At 34.4% G+C, this 20,258-nt stretch overlaps 1 protein-coding gene across 3 annotated transcripts in view; it reads left to right on the top strand.

Annotated features, from left to right (window-relative positions):
• OMA1 (OMA1 zinc metallopeptidase) overlaps window positions 1–20,058 on the top strand; it is a 52,729-nt gene extending 32,671 nt beyond the window's left edge. For all 3 annotated transcript variants that reach the window (XM_033115881.1, XM_033115882.1, XM_033115883.1), the window contains exons 8-9: window positions 2,975–3,124; window positions 19,606–20,058. In XM_033115881.1, coding sequence (XP_032971772.1) covers window positions 2,975–3,124; window positions 19,606–19,818 — 363 coding nt within the window. In that variant the 3' untranslated portion in view covers window positions 19,819–20,058. The remainder of the gene's footprint in view (window positions 1–2,974; window positions 3,125–19,605) is intronic.
• Window positions 20,059–20,258: the final 200 nt, after the last annotated feature.

Raw genomic sequence — 20,258 nt, 5'->3', positions numbered from 1 at the left:
CTGACATGCTAGCAATAAAAAGATATAAAACACTTAAAATGAAATGAAGTACAAAATAATGGAAGTCTTCCCATTTCTCTTCTTTGTTAGGGCATATTAAGTAGTTTTGATAAGTCAGGTTTTTTTCTTTTTTTTTTTTGATGAGAGAGATTAGCAAATATTGAGAATGTTTTAACTGAAACTGTCTCGAGACTATGTCACATTCAGTTGGAAAAGAGAAAATTTTAATTATTGACTGGGAAATGAGTTACAAAGTAAAGTGAGCTTTAACAAGTGATGCCATCAGCATACTGGGAAAAGTCCCTATCAAAATGCTAATGGTGTTTTTCTTGCAGATATAGAAAAACCTATCCTAAAATTCATATGGAATCTTTAGGAACCTGAATAGCCAAAACAGTTTTGGAAAATGAGGAATGAAACTGGAGGACTCACACTTCCAATTTCAAAACTTTCTACAAAGCTACAGTAATCAGAACATTGTAGTATTGGCATAAAAGACATTTAGACCAATGGAATAAAATAGGGATCCCAAAAATAAACCCTCATGTATGGTCAAATGATTTTTGACAAGGGTGGTAATTTCTATAAACAGTACTGGGATAACTGGTTATCCACATGCAAAAGAATGACGCTGGACCCTTACCTAACACCATATTAAAAATTAACTCAAAATGGATCAAGGACCTAAGTGTAAGACCTAAAACAATAAGACTCTTAGAAAAATGCTTAGGATAAAAGCTTCATGACATTGGATTTGGTAATGATTTGTTGGATGTAACACCAAAGGCACAGGTAACAAAAGAAAAAATTGACAAATTGGACTTCTTGAAAAGTAAAAAAAGAAAAATTGGATCAAAAGACATTATCCACAGAGTAAATAGACAACCAACAGAATGGGTGAAAATATTTGCAAATTCTATGTCTAATAAAGGGATTAATATCCAAAATAGAGAACTTTTAAAGTACAAGAACAGTAACCAAACCAATTTCAAAATGCACAACGGACTTGAATAGACACTTCTCCAAAGAAGATATATGAGTGGTCGATAAGCACATGAAAAGATGATCAACATCACTAATCATTAGGGAAATGCAAATCAAAACTGCAATGAGATATCACCTCAGACCCATTAGGATGGCTACTAACAAAATAACAGAAAATAACAAGGATATGAAGAAACTGAAACTCTTTCTTGTGCATTGTTGGTGAAAATGCAAAATGGTACAGCCACTATGGAAAACAGTATGACTATTCCTTAAAAAAATTAGAATTACCATATGACCTAGCAATTCTTCTGGGTATATACCCAAAGGAATTAAAAACAGGGTCTCAGGATATATCTGTATATCCATGTTCACAGCAGCATTATTTACAATAGCTAAAATGTGGAAGCAACCCAAGTGTCCATTGATCAATGAATGGATAAGCAAAATGTTGCATATACATACAATGGAATATCATTTACCTTAGAAAGGAAGGAAATTCTGCAAAATGCTATAACATGGATGTATCTTGAGGACATTGTGCTAAGTGAAATAAGCCAGTCTCAGAAAGACAAATGTTATATAATTCCACTTACATGAGGTACTTAGAATAGTCAAAATTATAAGGATAGAAATTGCAATGGTGGTTGCCATGGGGTGAGGGGAGGGGAGAACGGGAAGTTATTGTTTAATAGGTACAGAGTTTCAGTTTTCTAAGATGAAAAGCCTTACGGGGATGGGTGGTGGTAGTTATGGTTGTGTAACAATGTAAATATGTTCAGTATCACTGAACTGTACACTTAAAATTGGTTAAGATGGTAAATTTTTGTATTATGTGTATTTTGCCACTATAAAGAATTGTATTGCTTTAAGTATTAAATAAAATTTACTTGAATTTCAAATTATTTTTTATTTTTATTTTCCCCACGTTCAAATATATTTTAATGGTATTTGTTAAAAATGATGTGGCATGGATGCTGACAACTATATCAGCATGTGAGGTTATATTTGTCTTTTTGTGTATCATAGTTCTACTATTTTAAGGCTGATAGCACATTCAGGCTTTTTGATAGCACATTTTAGTCAATATAGTGTAATTTTTTGTTAATAGTTTTAATCAAAAGTAAACTAGTTGAGAAACAAAATATCACTTTTTTTCCAGTTACTCCTGATAGACAAAATAAGTTAAGAAATGTGAATAAATTGAACAGGCTTATAATAATATTTGCTAAACCACTTTATGTAGGATTCAGAAATAATTTTTATTGTAAAAATAGTGTAATATAGTTCAGAAGTAACAGTCCTGCTCTTTCTTTATGATCAAGCACCCCAGTTATATCCGTAGGGCAGCTACTAATAACATTTTTTTAAATAGCTTTCTAGAAATGTTCTGTGCCTGTAAAAGTATATGTGCATGATGGAATTGTACACACATGTACTCAAGATCTATATATCCTATTTTTTTAAAAAGACTAATACTTTTATAAGGTATTTTGAATGACTAAATATGTTTTTCAGGACATACATTGAGGAAAAGTAGGCAAATTGATCAGCATATTAAAAATATAACTCTTCATATTTATTTGAAGTTTTCTAATCTAGTGGTATAGATTACGAATAAAATTTCTTTAGTACAGTTTACTAACAGATTTTAAAATCTTATTTTTATGAAAACAGTAAATTTTAATTTGGAAGATTTTTGCCCTTAATGCATGTTTTTAATATTCATCATACTAAAAACAGTGGGTTTTCGGGAGTGGTATTAATATAAATATTGTATAGGGGTAGAGGCAAGGGAAAAGGATGTGCATTCTCTTTTTGAGTTCTATAATACCATATTGTTTGAGTTTTTTTAAAGCAATGAGCATATTCTACTTTTATTAAAATGATGTTGGAAAGTATTTTTGAAGCATGTAACGACATAAAGATAAAGTTTTAAAAAGTCCTCATAACTAAGCTCATTTTGTGCTTTTATTAATTTTGGTTTTAGGCTTGTGTGGACGTCAGAGCCAGTTCAGTGTTTTGGCAGCAGATGGAATTTACAGATGGCCTCTATGGTCATCCCAAGTTGCCAGAATGGTTATCCACACATCCCTCTCATGGAAATCGAGCGGAGCACTTGGATAGACTCATACCTCAGGTGAGCTGACACAGTATAAAGCAAGATGTTATTTGTACTGGATTATTTATTTTTAATGCTGTTACTTCCTGTGCTTAGAAAAAGAGAATTCTATCTTGTGCACTATTTTGATTACTGTAATTATGGATTATCAGTTTTCACAGAATTTAACTGATAAGTAAAATCCTGCCTGTCTATGAGTGTTGGGGAACAAATTGCTGTGAGTTGACTTTTTTTGATGGTGAGGGTTTAACATTTTTAGTATCATACCTTTTAATTTTAACTGATAAGGTGGAAGGCTAAAACTCATGGCATATTTCTTAACATATTGGCCATAATTAAAAAAAAAAACAACAGTTAATGAGTTGTGTAAAATTTTGGGTGAAATGGGTATTAATTCCCATAGTGATGCTGGAATTTTTCTTAGAAAAAATCCCTTGGTGTTAATTTGCTTTCTGGTCATTTATTTATTTACAAAGATAGAGTAAAACATGTACTATGTGGCACTTTTTTTGTAGAACTCATTAATGAATTAAGCTAACGCAGCTTTCTCCCAAGTAGTTTTCACTATCATTTAAAAATCTTTTTATCTTTTACCATCATTTAAAATGTTTTCTGTGGTATCCACATCAGTACAAACTGGATGTCAGATATATCCAAGCCAAGGTACATGCTCTCTTCTGTTTGCATTAGATTTGCTGATTGGTTACAAAAGCAAAACGTTCTTTAGTAAAGAATTGATATTGGGCTATTTGCTAAAGGATAACAATAGGTCCAGGGTATTATAAAAGTTTTCAGTATGACTTCAAATTTAACTTATTAAATATTGAGTACCTATTATAAGAAAGAACTAATGGTAGATAACGGGATACAAAGAGAAATAAGACATCGTTCTTGATATTTCCAGGATGCTAAGATAAGTACAAAATGATTCTAATACAACAAGGAATGATTTATCATAAGAAAAGTGGAAATGTAGTGGCATGCAATTTGAAGGCATAACCTGCATCTAGTTTGGGATAAGAAACTACCATGAGATTCATTCCTTCATTCATGTGATTAATATTGATATTCACTGACCGTCTACCATTCTGTAGTCTTGCTGGGGAAAGAGCAAGGAAGGAACAAAACAGTCTCTGCTTTCCTGGAGCTAACATTCTAGTTAGGTAATGCAAATAATAAACAAATAAACAAATATACATAGAGTAGTATGTCAAGCAATGATAAAAACAGTGGGGAAAACTAAAGCTGGTTAAAGGCAGTAGAGGGTTGGGCATCACAGAAGGCATACTCGTGTATGTTCATTTGTCAAAGAAGGCTTCCCTGAACAGAATCTGGAAAGAAGCAGGGGAGCAAGTCTGGGGGATAACTGGAGGGAGAGTCTTTCAGGCTGAGGAGGCAGCAAGTGCATAGGACCTGAAGTGAGAGTATGTTTGGTGTGTTCAAGGAATACCAAGGAAGACATTGGGGCTGCATGAGTAAAGGAGGGCGAGATGGTTGAGCAGTAGAAGGACCAGACTGTGAAGGGTCTTCTAAACCATCGTAAAGACTTGACTTTTGTTTCAGCTGTTACGGGAAGCTGGCAGGTGATTCTGAACAGGGGAATGATTTGATCTAACTCGTGAGGACTCATGTTCTATAGTGATTGTGGGGTCTCCTTGTACAGTGGACTACAGGGGGACAAAGGGGGGATCAGGGAGACTATTTAGGAGGCTTTTGCAGTAATCCTGTTAAGAGATGATAGGTAATTTTACTAACCAGTATCTCCCCAACAAATTTAATACAAATTCAAAAAGAGATTACAGAGGCAGAATAGAGAGAAAGAAAGGGTCAGGTTTTGGATATATTTTTAATGGAATGATGATAGAATTTGTTAATAGTTTGGACATACTTTGTGCCTTTCATGAGGATTGGGGACACGTAGACATGGGTTCTTAAGAACTGTCCTAAATAGATTTTACTTATACTCTTAATTTGAAGAAAAAATATTTGAGAAGAAAAAACAGTAGTGAAGTTTACTTGATGTAATGTGTAGTAATGATCTTAAAAGCTGCAACACAGGACCGGGACAACATGTGTTTCATCGGTAATTGATTTGTACTGAAGACCACTGCCTCTAAGAGCCCTCTTAGTGCTACCCAAGACCCAGGGAACTTATACCACTCCAGGACGCTTACTCTATCTCTAAAGCCATAATAACCACATGGTTTTTCTCTCGGAATTCCCTTTTTATTTTTGCTTAGTGAAATTCTAAAAATACGTGGTTTGCTTAAATTGGATAATGAATTGTAGCCAACTTTTATCTGAAGCCTGTGCTAAATTCTGAGTTGTCATTTCATCATCGAAGATAATTAACGATCTTTAGAGAAGTAAAAAATGTGCTTTAGAGAAGTCTTTAAAATAATAATGAATTGATTAGTGCGTATGAAGAAAAATGGAGAAACAAATATGTTATTTGGGAGCTAATGATGAAGAAAAACATTGGGAGATATTTTTCTTCTAAAAATAATCTATCCTAGTTCAGAAACTTAAATTGAAAACCTTATATAATTTCTTATATTTTCCCCCCAAGTGATTAAATTCAATTTGAAAGTAATAAAACTCTACTACAATATTGGGAATAATTCAGTGGTTGAAGTGAAACTGATAGTGTAAGAGTATATTGTTAATTAGAATACATACTCATAATTCAGAGAATGGAATTCCCAGCTGTTACAGTTCTAATTTCTATAATGAAAGAAAGTGAATCCTCAGGCAGTATATAAAATTATGTGAGTCTATATACTACTAAAGACTACATTTTTTGTTTGATTTTATTTAAGATTTTTTTTTTCTACTTTAGTGAGTATAGTGTTATATTCTACCTAATGCTCCTATTCTTTGACATTTCTGACAATATGCCTGAAGTGATGTAAACATCTCAAAGGTAGTAGTTGAGAATATAGGACCAGAGTGCAGAGAAATCTAGGCCTGAGATGAGGATTGCAGTCACCCCCAAAAAGGTGATAGTTGAAGCAGTGAGAATGGATGAGTTCACTTAGGAAGTAAGCAGAGAAAAAGAGCCTGGGTAAAGTTAACAGCATTAGGTGGTTTCCACATTTAATTAGTAGGAAGAAGACAGAGCCTGCAGTAGATCAGATCCATAGGGGGAGAAAAGATCGAGAAAATCAGGAAAGTAAAATTATTTGATTCTGTGAGAACACAAATCTTGGTAATTTTGATTTTTTAAAAAATGTAACTTACTGAAGGTTGTATATTTTTATTTCTTATTGGATTCCTTGAAGATTATCACAGAAATATATTATTTTTTACCATAGCATATCAACATTTACGATATTATAAAACTATGTACATTTAACAAATATTTATTGATTACCAATTAATGTGCCAGGTTGTAGGTATTATAGGTGCTGTAAACAAAATAGACAAAAAACCCTGCCCTTACGAAACCTATTCTGCAGTAAAAAGAGACAGACAGTACATTAGTAATGTACAGAATAAGTCGCCAATTTATTACATAGTATTAGTAATAAGTGTTAGGGATGAAAATAAAGGAGGAAGAACAGTGTATTAGCTTGGGCTGCCGTAACAAAATACCATAGACTGGGTGGCTTAAGCAACAATTAATTTCTTCACAGTTTGGAAGGCTAGAAGTCTAAGATCAAGTTTTCAGTTTACGCAACAGAAATGAATTTGTTCACAGTTCTGAAGGCTAGAAAGTCCAATTTTAAGGTTCTGGCCGATTTGATTTCCGGTGAGGTCTCTTTTCCTGGCTTGCAGATGACTGCCTTCTGGCTGTGTCCTCACATGATGGAGAGAGTGGGCACACTGGTGTCTCTTCCTCTTCTTATGAGGGCAGTGATCCCATCATGAGGGCCCCACCTTCGTGACCTCATCTAAACCTGATAATCTCCCAAAGGCCCCAATTCCAAATACAGTGGGGGTTAGGTTTTAACATATGAATCTGTGGGGGACACAATTCAGTCCATAGTAAATATGTAATATGTGGGCAAAGATGGTAGAAGTGCTGGAATAGTTGGTTTGAAAAGGGGTTGATCAGAGAAAGTTTCAATGAGAAGATGGTATTTGAACAAAGACTTGAAATAAGTGAAAGAGCTACGTGGCTACCTGCGGGGGTAGAACCTTCTAGGCAGAGGGAATAGTAAGTACAAGGCTCTGAGGAAGGAGTGAGCCTCATGTATTTGAGGAACAGCAAGGAAACCAGCATGGCTAGAATGGAGTGACCAAGGGCAAGTGGACTCTGTGGGCCTTGTCACCCTGTAAGGACTTTGGCTCTTGCTTAGAAGGGGACACCAGTGGGGCGTTTTCAGCAGAGTGCTAGAGGTGTAACAGGGTCTGAGTTACCAACGAGGTGATCTGCAGCTCCTACAAATTAGTACATTCATATAATTTTGGAGCATTTTAGTGTAGTATGTTGTTTAGAAAATAGACTAATTCCTTTTTTGTTTTGTTTTTATATCAAGAAAATGCCCCCAAAGTAGGAAAAAATATATCCTTGCTGTATTTTTTTTTAATGTGAATTCTAACATAAAGCATGTGTAAATGCCTAGTTAAATATAATCCTGTGTTCCACTAACAATTTAAAAGGATAAATATAGGGTTGTAGTAATAATATTTATAGTTAATAAGATGATATGTTATAATTTTATTTACTTGAAATAGTCAGTTAAATTTGGGAAACACATATTCCCACATATTTTGGTTACCATAACAACTGGGGTGAAAAATTGAAAAACAGATGTTATATCAACCTGTTGACGTTCAGTATGGCAGTTTTACAATTATATTTATACTGTTTGGACTTTAATTTTGTGTATACTATAAGCTGTCCTTGAAAAGAGATAACCTTATTTAACCTTCTTTCTGTGAAGATTGTTAAAAAATATGAATAGATGTGAATAAGGGAAATTGTATGATAACCCACATGAAAGATTTATTTTACAACTGAAGGCATTTAGATTGAATTTTTTATTTTCTATTTCTCTCATCAACTCTCTCTGTGCCGTCTTTTCGTGGAGGCCGTGGGGAAGAGGAGTAGATAGAGAATATTAGAATATATAGGAAGAGCATTTCATTTGGATTTAGGTGTTTGGGGTTATGTTATTATAATCATAATTTTGAAAAGGATTTATTTTTTAATGTTCTTAGAACTTGCAGTGTCAGCTTTATTTGTAAACTGTTTTTTTAAATCTTGATGTTCAAATTTACTACACTTAGCTTTTAAATATCAGAATCACTCAGTGGCAGGCTGTAAATGCCATTTTATTCTCACTTATTTTGAATTCTTTAAACTTTCAGTAAGCTGGGGGGTTTGAACTCATGTGTAAATCATTCTTATGCATTTATAATTGGGTAAAATAGAGACATAAATCATTAATATTGTACATCTCATGAGCTTAACATTGAAATGTAATGTCGTTGTTGGCCAATGTACACAAACATACACTGTTCACCTTACAGAATTTCATTTTGTCTGACATGGAGAGGGTTGAGGAAAAAGCAAATATCGTAGCAGCTACTGTAATTGAATTGGTCTCTGAATCATATAAAGCCAGGAAGCCTGACAGTAGTAACATTGTCTAAAACCTTAAAAAAATATTGTGGTGCATGTGATGTGTATCTACTTGAGGCTGAAATGAATGGGCTATTAGAAAAAATTGCTTTTGGGGGAAAAGGGAGAAAAGCAATGATAGTTTTGGGAAAAAGTTGTTTAAAAAATGGAAGTGATTTTTTTGTTTTTTCCCTTGAAATGTCTTGGTTTCTATTTTCAAAGGAAGCTTTTAATCTAATCATGAAGCTTCTCTGGCAATAATTTTATTTTCCTGTTTTTTTTTTCTTTTTCTTTTTTAAACTCATTACAGTTTAATTTTTATGAGTAAATAATTGCAGATTTACTTGATATGTAATGCCTACAAGAATTCTGATGTGTATCAGCAGTTGTTTCAGAAATACTTTAGTTGTTACTGAGAATAAGTATAGCCATTTCTTAATATATCATTCTCATATGTTAGGAGTGGTTGATTATACAATTTTATTTAAAAACTTTTCCTTATTATTTTATCATTTTAATGGACAATTGACCTGTGTCAAGGTGGCCTTACTTTTTAATTTTTTATTTTTGTGTATTTAAAAATTTCAGTTATTTATACTTAGTTATTTTAGACTACTTCAAAAACTAGTCAGACTTCAATTTCCATTGCAGTTTATGAAAGGAAATGAAATAAATTAGAGGGGAAAAATTTAAAAGGTAAAAATTATGACACGTACAAATATAAAATGAACCATGTCTGAGATTTTATTTAACTTATTATTAACAAGGGAGCCAGTAATAGTTACAACTAGCCCAAAGGAGAATTTAAGAACCATAGGTATGTAATAAATAAGGAGAGCTGAAATGAGTTTACAAATAGGTGCAAAACTGATCCATCCATGAGGCAATAATCAGTTGCATTCCACCAGACACATGTCCATTTCCAAAGACAAGTATTGTTTGCATTCTTGATCAATGCAAAGTTGTAAAATAGCTCTAAGGCCAAGAAAGGCCGAGATAATACCGAAGGACACACTTGACAGGACATCCAGTGATCTTTTTTGTCCATATCGAAGTCTTTCACCATTTTCTCTGTTTTTATTTTCTATTGTCATCCATTTGCCTTTCAAGTAAGGATATCATATTAAATCATCCTGTCAGACTAATAATATAAACAGAAGTTGTTGTTTTGTTAGACTTCTCCTTACTGTATTTCTCTTTTTTCTCTTAAAGTAGTAACCTACGATTCTCGTTAATTTCCTCCATTAAATCTGTTTCTAGTGAGTTTTAAGATTGAGGTTATTACTCCTAAAATCGTAGGCTTTTGAAAAGTATATATTTGCCTTCAGAAATTAAAGGAAAGAGCTGAAAATAGATGGGAGTGTAAAGGGACTGGTTTTATTTTTCAGGAGAAACATTTAAGCCTCTCATGAGCCATTTAGAACTAAAGACATAGATGTAAAATTAAGGATGAAGTCACAGAAATGCAAAAATGACAGAGAAGAGAAGTCAGAGAGGAAAAAGGTGTTTTTTTAAGAAAAAATGTTTTAGTTTTACTTTTTATTATAAAAATTTAAAAGCGCATCTAAAGGTAGAGAACAATATGAATAATCTAGTGAACCCCATTTTTCACTCACGGTCAGTAATATCAGTGTTTCTGTACACTTGCTGCTTCTGTCCCTTCTCTTATTTTTTTTCCCAGAAGTATGTTAATGCAAATTTTATTTTTTTCCCAGAAGTATTTTAAAACATGAGGGCTTTCCCTCCTAATTACTTAAATATGCATTTTATATAATTAGTTGTCACAGATGTTATATTTAGAATTAGAGTAAATAATACATGTAACCTTTCATTGCATTTAGCCTTTCTTAAACTTTTTTTTTATTAAACTTTCTAACATGTAAAAAAAGTTGTATCATTTTCTTCCGTTGTCATCTAAGAAAAATTAATAATTCCTTAATAAACTTAAATATCCTATCTATATTCAAATTTGTCTGTCTCAGAATATAGTTTTATAATTGGTTTGTTTAAATCGCGGTCCATACATTGCGTTTGGTTGCTGTGTCCTTTAAGCCTCTTTGACTTTAGAACAGTGCCCCCCACCCGTTTTGTTTGTTTTTATGCATGTCATTGACTTGTTGAGTACATTTAGTCCCCCATCCTAGATGTATCTGCTTGTTTCTTTGTGGTATTCTCTAACTTGTTTCTCTATATGCCTATCAATGGAAGTTAAATTTTGGCAAGAATGTTTTGTAAGTAGTGCATCTATGCTTCGTATTGCTTCACATCAGGATTCTCTTAATCTGGCTCCTTCAAAGTTAGTGATTCCACATTCGATCTGTGGGTTTGGATGGTGGTGGCCTCACCTCCCTTTTGGAAATGTGATTTTCCCTCTTCTGGCCGGCAAGTGATGATTGAGCACTCTGCAAATATCCAGTTCTTTAGCAGCCTGAGAAGTTCTTTTATTTGAAGAACCATCATCCTCTGTCTCAAAAGGCTAACATGAATGTGTGTCTTGAGGAGTACATATATATATATATAGATAGATAGATAGATAGATAGATAGATAGATATAGATATATATGTACATACATATATGTATGTATATGTATATACACATACATATATATATATGAAAAAGGAACTCAGACCAGCCAAATCAACTCTAATGTAATAAAAGACGGTGCAGTTACATTTCCCTCCTATTTAAGAGTAGATTTAAGAGGTAGGTAAGAGATTTTTAAAAAAATCAGAATAATGATGAATGCATAAGAGTTGAAAAGAAAGGAAAGATGATCATTGGTAATTGTGTTTAAAAGACTTATTTAGTGTTTTGAGTGTCCTTAACTAATAATACCACAAGGGCCCTCATCTAAACTATATACAACAATAATAACAAAAAAGCAAAGCCTCTGAAATGCCCATTTCCCCCCAGTGTGATAAGATTCAAAGACTAGAAAATCTAAAAAACAAAACCGAATCTCAAATCTCCTGTCTAATTTAAAAGTTTTACTCCATTGGAGAGGACAGCCTAAGTGATGAGAAGTACAGTGGTATCGCCTCCTGAAGCTGGCATAAGGCTGATTTAATTACGTTGAAAGTGACAGAAGAAAGAATGACTTTATATATATATATATGTAAGATAAATTCATTTCAGAAAATTGCAAAACTTGTGAATACAGCAGAGAAGCTGTAAAACTTTCAGTGGAGGCCGTGAAAAGCAGAATTGGTGCCACAGAGCAAAGACTCATTGATACTGGAGGAACATAGCACAACCAAATTAAAACACCCAAAGCTAAAAACAGAAATGTCTAAAACACGGAAGAATCTTGAAAAGACACAAGGAAATCTAAGCTGCATATAACAGTGGTAAAGACCAGAACATTCATTCATGTCTTCGTTTCTTTGACTATGGCTTCTATACCACATTTTTGATATAGGTAATATTTCTCAAGATGGGTTTTTACAAGAATCCCAATGCATCATGCATGAGAAGCCCTGAAATAATGATGCCTGGATATTTAAATTTATCAAATGTTTGATATTCATTGCAAAGATAGGCTCTTAGGAGATGCCAAGGTATAAAGAGAAAATTTAAAGACAGGTAAGAGTGAGAATGACTTTGGATTTTACTTTCAGACTTTGGAGAAGTGTAAGCGTTTAGGGAGAAAGAAACAAAACAAACAAAAATCAGTGGAATTGATACACTTTGGTATGGTATGTAAGCAAACCAACTTTTCTTTCTTGTAAGATGGAAGATCCCTTAACAAGTGAAACATGTAAAACGGTATGTCAGCGAAGTACTCAGTAGCAGCAGTGCTCTTTCCACAATCCACTGGCAATTGAGAATTAGATAAAATACATAGTTTGTTGATGTATAATTGTGATTATAGCTCGCACCTTATTATTCTTAGAAAACCACAGTTCAAGTAAGGAATTAACAAAAAATTGAATGACTAGTACAAAAATATTTAACTGACATAACAAACTAACTGCTATGAAAAAGATGTTTATTTTCTTTACAAATGCACATACATCTTTCATAAAGATACTGGTCATATAACTTAGACAAAAACATGTATACTTAATATAAAGTGTTACAGTTCAAATTGTCAGGACACAGTACATTAAATCAGATCAAAAATTAAAAGATGTGAGCTCCATGAAAATTAAAATAAAATTATGTGCATAAGGCAAAAGATAAATCCATAAACAATAGAGCATGCCTTAAAATCAAGAAATTTTGTAATGATGTAGCCATATTTTCATGGGTTACTGTCAAACCTATATGTAAAGAAAATTAAATTATTAGTAACAAAGAAAAAGAGATGTGTAATGTGCACAGACAGGAAAAATACAATTAATAAAACTAAGCAGAAAAAAGCAAAATTACAATAGTTGATCCTTTGGGAAATTTTATCAAAGTGAAAATCATTGGATCAGTTAGAGAATAAAACGTAAATAGGACCAGGAGAAGAGCTACAACAATTAACATACAGGAAACCCAAAATATTTGGGTGAATGTTATTTTTAGTTTGATGATGATGTTAGTAGCCCAGGTCAAAATCAGAAGTAATTAAAGTGTGTGCGTGCAAGTGTGTGTGTGTGTGTGTGTGTGTGTGTGTGTGTGTGTGAGAGAGAGAGAGAGAGAGAGAGAGAGAGAGAGAGAGAGAGAGAGAGAGAGAAACTGCCTAAGTGGATTCAGCTAGAAGTAGAAATTATAACTAGAATGAACCTTCTCAGATTAAGGTAAAGTGTAATTAAATCAAATAAATAAAAACACTGTATTTAGAAACACAAAGAATTATAACAAATTAGCAAAGAAAAGGGCACCTAGCACTGATGGGGATTTACTTTGGAGAATTTTTTCAAAAGTTCAAAGAACAGTTATTTAGTGAATAATTTTAATTCTAGCTTCAAAATATAGAAAGGGACATTGTTAATTACCTGATTCATTTTATAAGCATAAATTATTTTATTCTGACAATTTGGTAAGAGCGCCACCTTTAAAAGAATTTATGGATTGAGGTCATTAAGCAGCAAACAATACAGTACTATAACAATAACTATTGACTATAAGCAAGTAAATTATCCTCAGATGCATGGGTAGCATAATCATTTTTTTAAAAAGCACCTTGTGTTTTAATAAACGCAGAGGAGGAAATTTATGACTTACCTTTGATTCTTTTCTTTGCCTCTATATCCTACGCACGAGAAATCCTTGCCAATTGCCTCCATCAGGCATTAGGCGCCCGCTCCCTTCTCCATCTGTGACATCAGCACTTGTGCTACCTGCTGAAAGTCACCATCATCTCTCCCCTAGATTCCTATAGTCATCTCCTGTTTTAATCTTCCTGTTCCATCTTTCACTTTAACGCCTAACTATTTTCAATACAGTAGTCAGACAACCTTTTTAATGTCATTTGCTGGTTTAAAACCTTTCACTGGCTTCTCATCTAATATAGAATAAAAACCCAAACTCTTATTTGATCTTTAAATCCCATAATTTGGTCACTGCCTACTTCTCCAACTTTTTCACATGTCATTCCCCCCAGGTTTTTTTGATTCCAGCTATTTCACCTCAAGTTTATTTCTTCCTTACAACTTCTCTACTTTCTGATTTCTCAGCTGGGATCATTCTTTCCTCAGCTCTTTACACAGATATCTCCTCCCTTGGGGGGAGGCTGTCCCTGATCCCCCAATCTCAAATAGCGTCTCTTCCATATAATTATTATCTAACACAGTTCATTGTTTAATGTCTTCATTGTTTTATTAAAATTATTTTGTTTACTTATTTGTTGTCTGTCTCCTTCCCTAGAATGTAAGACCCATATTCGCTGTTGTATTTTTAGTGCGTGTGACAGTTTCTGAAACGCGCAGTGAATATTTGTTAAGTGATTGTGTGATGTATAACAATAGGAAAGATAAGTAATATAATTTTGAGTTAAAAATAGAAAAATTGGGTAATGCAATTGAATAGCAGTTCCACTCCATTGTAGAAATTTAGCCTGTAGCAAATTAATAGTTGGTAAAGGGAAAGGATATTGTTAGAAGTAGTGTAAAAATAGTAGTGGTCTTAGGATTCTTGGGTTTTAATTCTGACCCTGCCCAGCCACTCAACTTTGAGAAAGTTACCTAGCCTTCAGTTTTCTTCATTTGTTAAGACCGAGATAGCAATTTCCCCTGGGTGTTTTATGTACATACTTGTGTATTTGTGTTGGGAAGGTCCTGCCTCATTCCCTCTTTCCTTCCCTCCCTCCCTTATCAGAAAGACACTTTAATGATAAGTAGTATTCTGCTCCGAAGACCAGCATTTCAAAAGTGGTTCATGTGATAACAATACAGTTTAGATAACATTTGTAAAATACCTGGCATAAGTGCAAGGCACATAGAAAGCGAACAGTAAATGTTAATTCCTTTCACTCTAGTTGGAATCTTTAGGCTGGCTAATTCCATATTTCACTTCCGTGGGATTCTTCCTTGGGATTCTTAGAACTGTATATTCTTGTTATTGGAGTACATCCCTGCTTTCTCTTAGGCTATAAACTCTTAAGAGTGTTTTCCCTGTGATATTTGTCATAATGATTTATTCATAGCTTGTGTTCTATAAATGTTTGTTTAAAATTGAGCGTGCATTTAAGTACCTATTATGTGTAGTGCATGAAGTTAAACACAGAAAGCAAAGGAAATGGAAAGGCATATTCTAGCTGTACACTGGGAAAATGTGGCTCACTTTAAAAGAGATGAAAGTATATTTAATAAGGTAGATTTGAATTTATAATAAAAGATGTTGGCAACATGAAATGTAATAAAATAAATATGGGAAGGAAAGTAAAGAAACAGAAAAAATATTTTACAACACATATGATAAAATATTACTATGCAAAAATAGATGAAGATTTGATAGAAATATATTTAATCTGTAATAGGATTCTGCTTTACAGATAGTTGGAGGTGAGAAACAGTTCACACATGAAGAAATATTAATAGAAAACCTTTATGAAGAATACATAGTTTTTCTAGCAATTAATGTAGCTCAGACCTCTCCAAAGTACATTTATCCAGTAAAAGATTTACTCAAGAAATATATAATGTGGTGCAAAAAAACATTAAGTATGAAAGCATGTAGTGCAAAAGTATTAAAAACAAAAACAATAACAAAAGCAGGTGCTAATCTCCTTTTTTCTAAGCCTTTTTATTTCCATGACAGCTTTTTTTTTTTTAAAATAGACTTTATTTAAGAGCAATTTTAGTGTCACAGCAAAATTGAACGTAAGCTACAGAGATTGGCCATAGATCCTTCCCCCCGACCCCCACCCCGCAGTCTCCCCCACTATGAAAATGCTGCACCAGAACGGCGCGTCTGTTATAGGAGGTGACCCTGCATTGACCCATCATCATCATCACTGTCCGTAATTTATATTAGGGTGCACTCTCAGTGCTGTCCATTCTGGGGGTTTTGACAGGTATATAATATTCACCATTAAATTACCATGTAGAGGAGTTTCATTGCCTTCTAAAAATACTTGATGCTCTGCCTTTTTATCTTTCCCGTAAATCCTGGCAACCACTCATCTTTTTACTGTCTCCATAGTTTTGTTTTTTCCAGAATGCCTTGTAGTTGGCATCATACACTATGTAACCTCTTGAGATTTGCTTTTTTTTTTTTTTTTTAACCACTTACGTTTCCTCCCTGCCTTTTTGTGGCTTGATAGCTCATTTCTTATTAGCACTGAATGATATTCCATTGTTTGGCTGTAACACAGATTATCCATCACCTACTGAAGGACATCTTGGTTACTTCCAAGTTTGGGCAGCTATGAATAAAGCTGCTGTAAACATTCGCTGAGCAGCTTTTGTTCCCTGCCAGTCACTTAATCTCTCTGGGGCCCAATTTCCTCATCTCTAAAATTTAGCTGATGAGTTCTGAGGATTCTGAGGTTTGAAATTGTGTGGTTATATAGATAAAAATCATGAAATACTATGTTTTACTAATTATGAATAACTCAGGTATTTCTGTGTGCTGATGACATTGGAAGTTGGTAAAGCCTTTCTGACAGAAAGCAGTTTGGTCCTATATAACAGAAATTACAATTTCTTCTTACTCTGAATAGCTCATTCTATTTTGGGGGTGTACTTCAAGTACACCCAAATGAGGGTTAAAAAATAACATATTTTGTTTAAATAAAGATATTCGTAGGGTAACTTACAAAAGCCAATCAAAACTATAAAAACAATTCAGATACCCAGTAATGGGGAAATACATAGTAACTTGCAGGAGGGCAGGGATCGTGACTGTTTATTCTGCCTGATGTGTCCCCTGGCACCTTACTCAGTGTGGTGTTCTAAATATTTGTTGACTAAAAAGATCGAGTAAGAGAACTTAAGGGAAAGAGAAAGAGCTTTTACCGAATGTAAGAGATGATAGGAGATGGCATTCTGTCCTTCCCTTTGTTCTCTGCTTTGCATCTCTCATTGCTGATCTCAGCTGTGCCTGCTGTTACCTGCTGGACGGCACACTTGCCCTCCTTACTGATACCAGGGAAGGCCTTCGGCATGTGACCTGGCAGCCATGGTAGATCAGCTTCACACTTGGAAAAGAACGTCAGTGTGGTTGTAAAGGGGTAGACTGTCCCGGCTTTGCCAGGACAGTCTCAGTTTGTGCCAGATTACTCAGTAAATCTTAATAGCATCTCCTTTTACTCTCAAAGGTATGTGGTTCAGACATTAGGTCACCATTTAGCTGAGGGTCTGATTTTCTTTTTACTTCAGTGCTGTAGTTGGGAAACATTTTCTTGTTTTTTCAGTTCAGTTTACTTTAAGGAACATTTATTGAACACGCTCAATAGATATAAAATGTGAAATACAAAGAAAATTCAGACAAGGCCCCTATTTAATACTTTTTCCTCTTTAATTTATTTTGGTAAGTCATAGCCTTACGCAGAGTCAGTAGTGCTCCTAGATGCAAGCTCCTGCTGGCTTCACCCATTTAGAAGACCCTTTTCTGACTTGCCTCTGGCTACATGCCCCCCTCTCCTGTGGAACGTAAGGGAATATACTCATCTAAGAACCTGTGCCCCCACCACGATACTCTGGGTGTTTGGGACAATGGAATTCCTTGCCCAAACATTTTTGATCCTGCTTCCAGGGCCTGTGTGGACCTCTTCCCTTGGACACACTCACAAGGCCCCTCACATGCCAGGTGAGCCAGGGATGGGCGGAGAAGGGAGTGGACAGCGGGCTAGTGCCCGGAGCTAGGGTAGGCTACTCCCATTCTTAGAAGTTCCAGATTTCAAGAATTCTAATTCTGTACCTGGCCTTCAGAGTCATTTGGAATGTGTATTCCTCAAAGTGGGGGAATAGAACATATTTTATGTAGTAGTTCATTAGCTTGACTTACAGCTTTTAGATATTTAAACACATGGTATCTGAGTCTTCATTTGCATTCTTGCCAGGGACCCCACAATTATCTGGCTCAGGCCTACTCAGAGTAAAGCCTAAAATCCTTACATGCCCTAAGAAATCCTACATAATTTGCCCCTGCCCCCTGTACCATGCTCTGCTCCGGCTGTCCTAGCTTCCTCACTGTTCCAGAACACTCCAGGCCTACCCCCATCTCAGGTCGTCGCATTGCAGCTGCTTCGTATTGGAATGCTCTTCTGGGTACCCACATGACCTCTTTCGTCATGTCCTCAGGTCTGCTCTCCCTATTCCCCAGAGTCATTCTTTTGTCAGTGAATGACTTGCCTGGTCAGTCTTTCTAAAATTTTACCACTCCCCCAAACACTGACTGTCCCCTTCCCTGCTTTATTTACTTCCATTAATACACATCACTATCAAAAAGTTAGAGGTAGTAGTAAAAAACTAAACTACGGTAGTTTTCCCCCCCCTAAATATCTTTCTTTTAAAACCCTTTAGATTCTAAGACTTTTTTCCTAAAAAACAAGTATTTTAGTTTTTATGTCTTAAAGTCATCCATGTACCCACGTTAAAGAATCTCATGGTTCTCTAAGGCTAGTTACGTAAAACAGTAGTCACCCTACCCTGCCCTCAACTTCAAGAGCACCATTTCTGACTTTCTTAAATTCTTTTTCTATTTCCCATCAGATCTACATAACACGCTTACAGTGCTAGCTCCTAACTTTTCCGTTTTAGGCATTGTCTAGTTTTACTTTTCCCCGTAGAGGATGAGAATTAAACTCTCCCTTATCACTGCCACACCCTGTGCACGCGCACACATGTATCCAGCTCTCCCCCTTTGCAGTATGGTAAAACTGTGATTTGCATTAGCTCAAGATTTTAAAACTGTAAACACTAGCCACAGCTGAGCCAGGTAGCGTACTGTGAAAGTGTACTTTTCCTTTTTTCGCAGTATTTTATTTTCCTTGGAGTTAAAAATTGGTCATGATTTTGATTTGCTTACTTTTCTAGATTATTAGCATCAATTCTACTACAGATGGCCCCATTTATATATATCTTTTTTCAGTATGTTTAGGCATCCGTATTCTATTGTTTTCTTTTTCTTGAGAAAAAACTGTCATAGTCTTCAGATCTTTTGTAATCTGAACAGTTGTTCTCAGGGTCGGCTCGAGTTTGACTGAAACAAAAGAGATACCTCTAAGAGGGCTTGTTTATCCCCCAAGGGACATTGCGCTGTTGTTGCAGACACAGTTGTTTTTTTGAAATGTATTATGTGAATAAATCATTAAAATGTAACTATTTACCATGAATTTCTCTATGGTTCTCTTTCATGTGTTGTAATTAAAACTTTTATTAAAATAATACAGAATGTATTCTTATATTTTATTGTTTTGCATAAAGCATATTAGGAATTACTGGAATAATCTTAATAAATTTATATATATACATATATATGTATGTGTGTATATATATATACATATATATTTGTTGTGTATTCTTTTTTGTATTTTATTGTACTCTTTCTTTATAGGCTCTTACAATTAGAGAGATCTGTAACTGCCCACCGCTTGCTGGACCAGACCCCCGAGTACTGTTCAAACTCAGTATGAAGCATTTTCTTGAAGAATCAGAAAAAGAAGACCTAAATATCATTGTCAAGAAACAGAAAGTGGATACTCTTCCCACTCAAAACCAGAAGCAAATACCATTAACATATATAGTTGAGAAAAGAACTGACAGTTGAATTAAAATTTACGAGTCACAGGATATATAAAGAATGCAGCAATACTTATCATTTTTGTTACTTTTTCAAAAAATGAAGTTCAAAATGAAAAATAGATATTCATGGTTAAATCATGTATATTACAGGTATCACTAAATTATTCTGGGTATTTCTTTTTCATGAAATATTGATGTATTTTAATCTATTTTAAAATATCTTCAAATGGAAATGTCATAGAATAAATTTATATTACACATTTTACTTTGTCTCTTACTTGCTTTTGATTTGGAAGGCAGACCTCTAGTGGGTGAGAAATCAGAATGGGTAGTACTTGTTATTGTAGAAAGGATTCCATCTGAGTCTAAACTGGGTTTCAGAGTCTGGGTGATTATGATAAACTGGGAGATTGATAGCCTTTAACCTTACTGTTTACAGAAATTGGTCTGCATTGGATGGATCAT

Source organism: Rhinolophus ferrumequinum, chromosome 9 (assembly GCF_004115265.2).
Source record: "Rhinolophus ferrumequinum isolate MPI-CBG mRhiFer1 chromosome 9, mRhiFer1_v1.p, whole genome shotgun sequence".
In the NCBI taxonomy this organism is placed as follows: domain Eukaryota; kingdom Metazoa; phylum Chordata; class Mammalia; order Chiroptera; family Rhinolophidae; genus Rhinolophus; species Rhinolophus ferrumequinum.
Note: the sequence above shows the minus strand (reverse complement) of the source record. Positions and strands in the feature narration are given on the sequence as shown.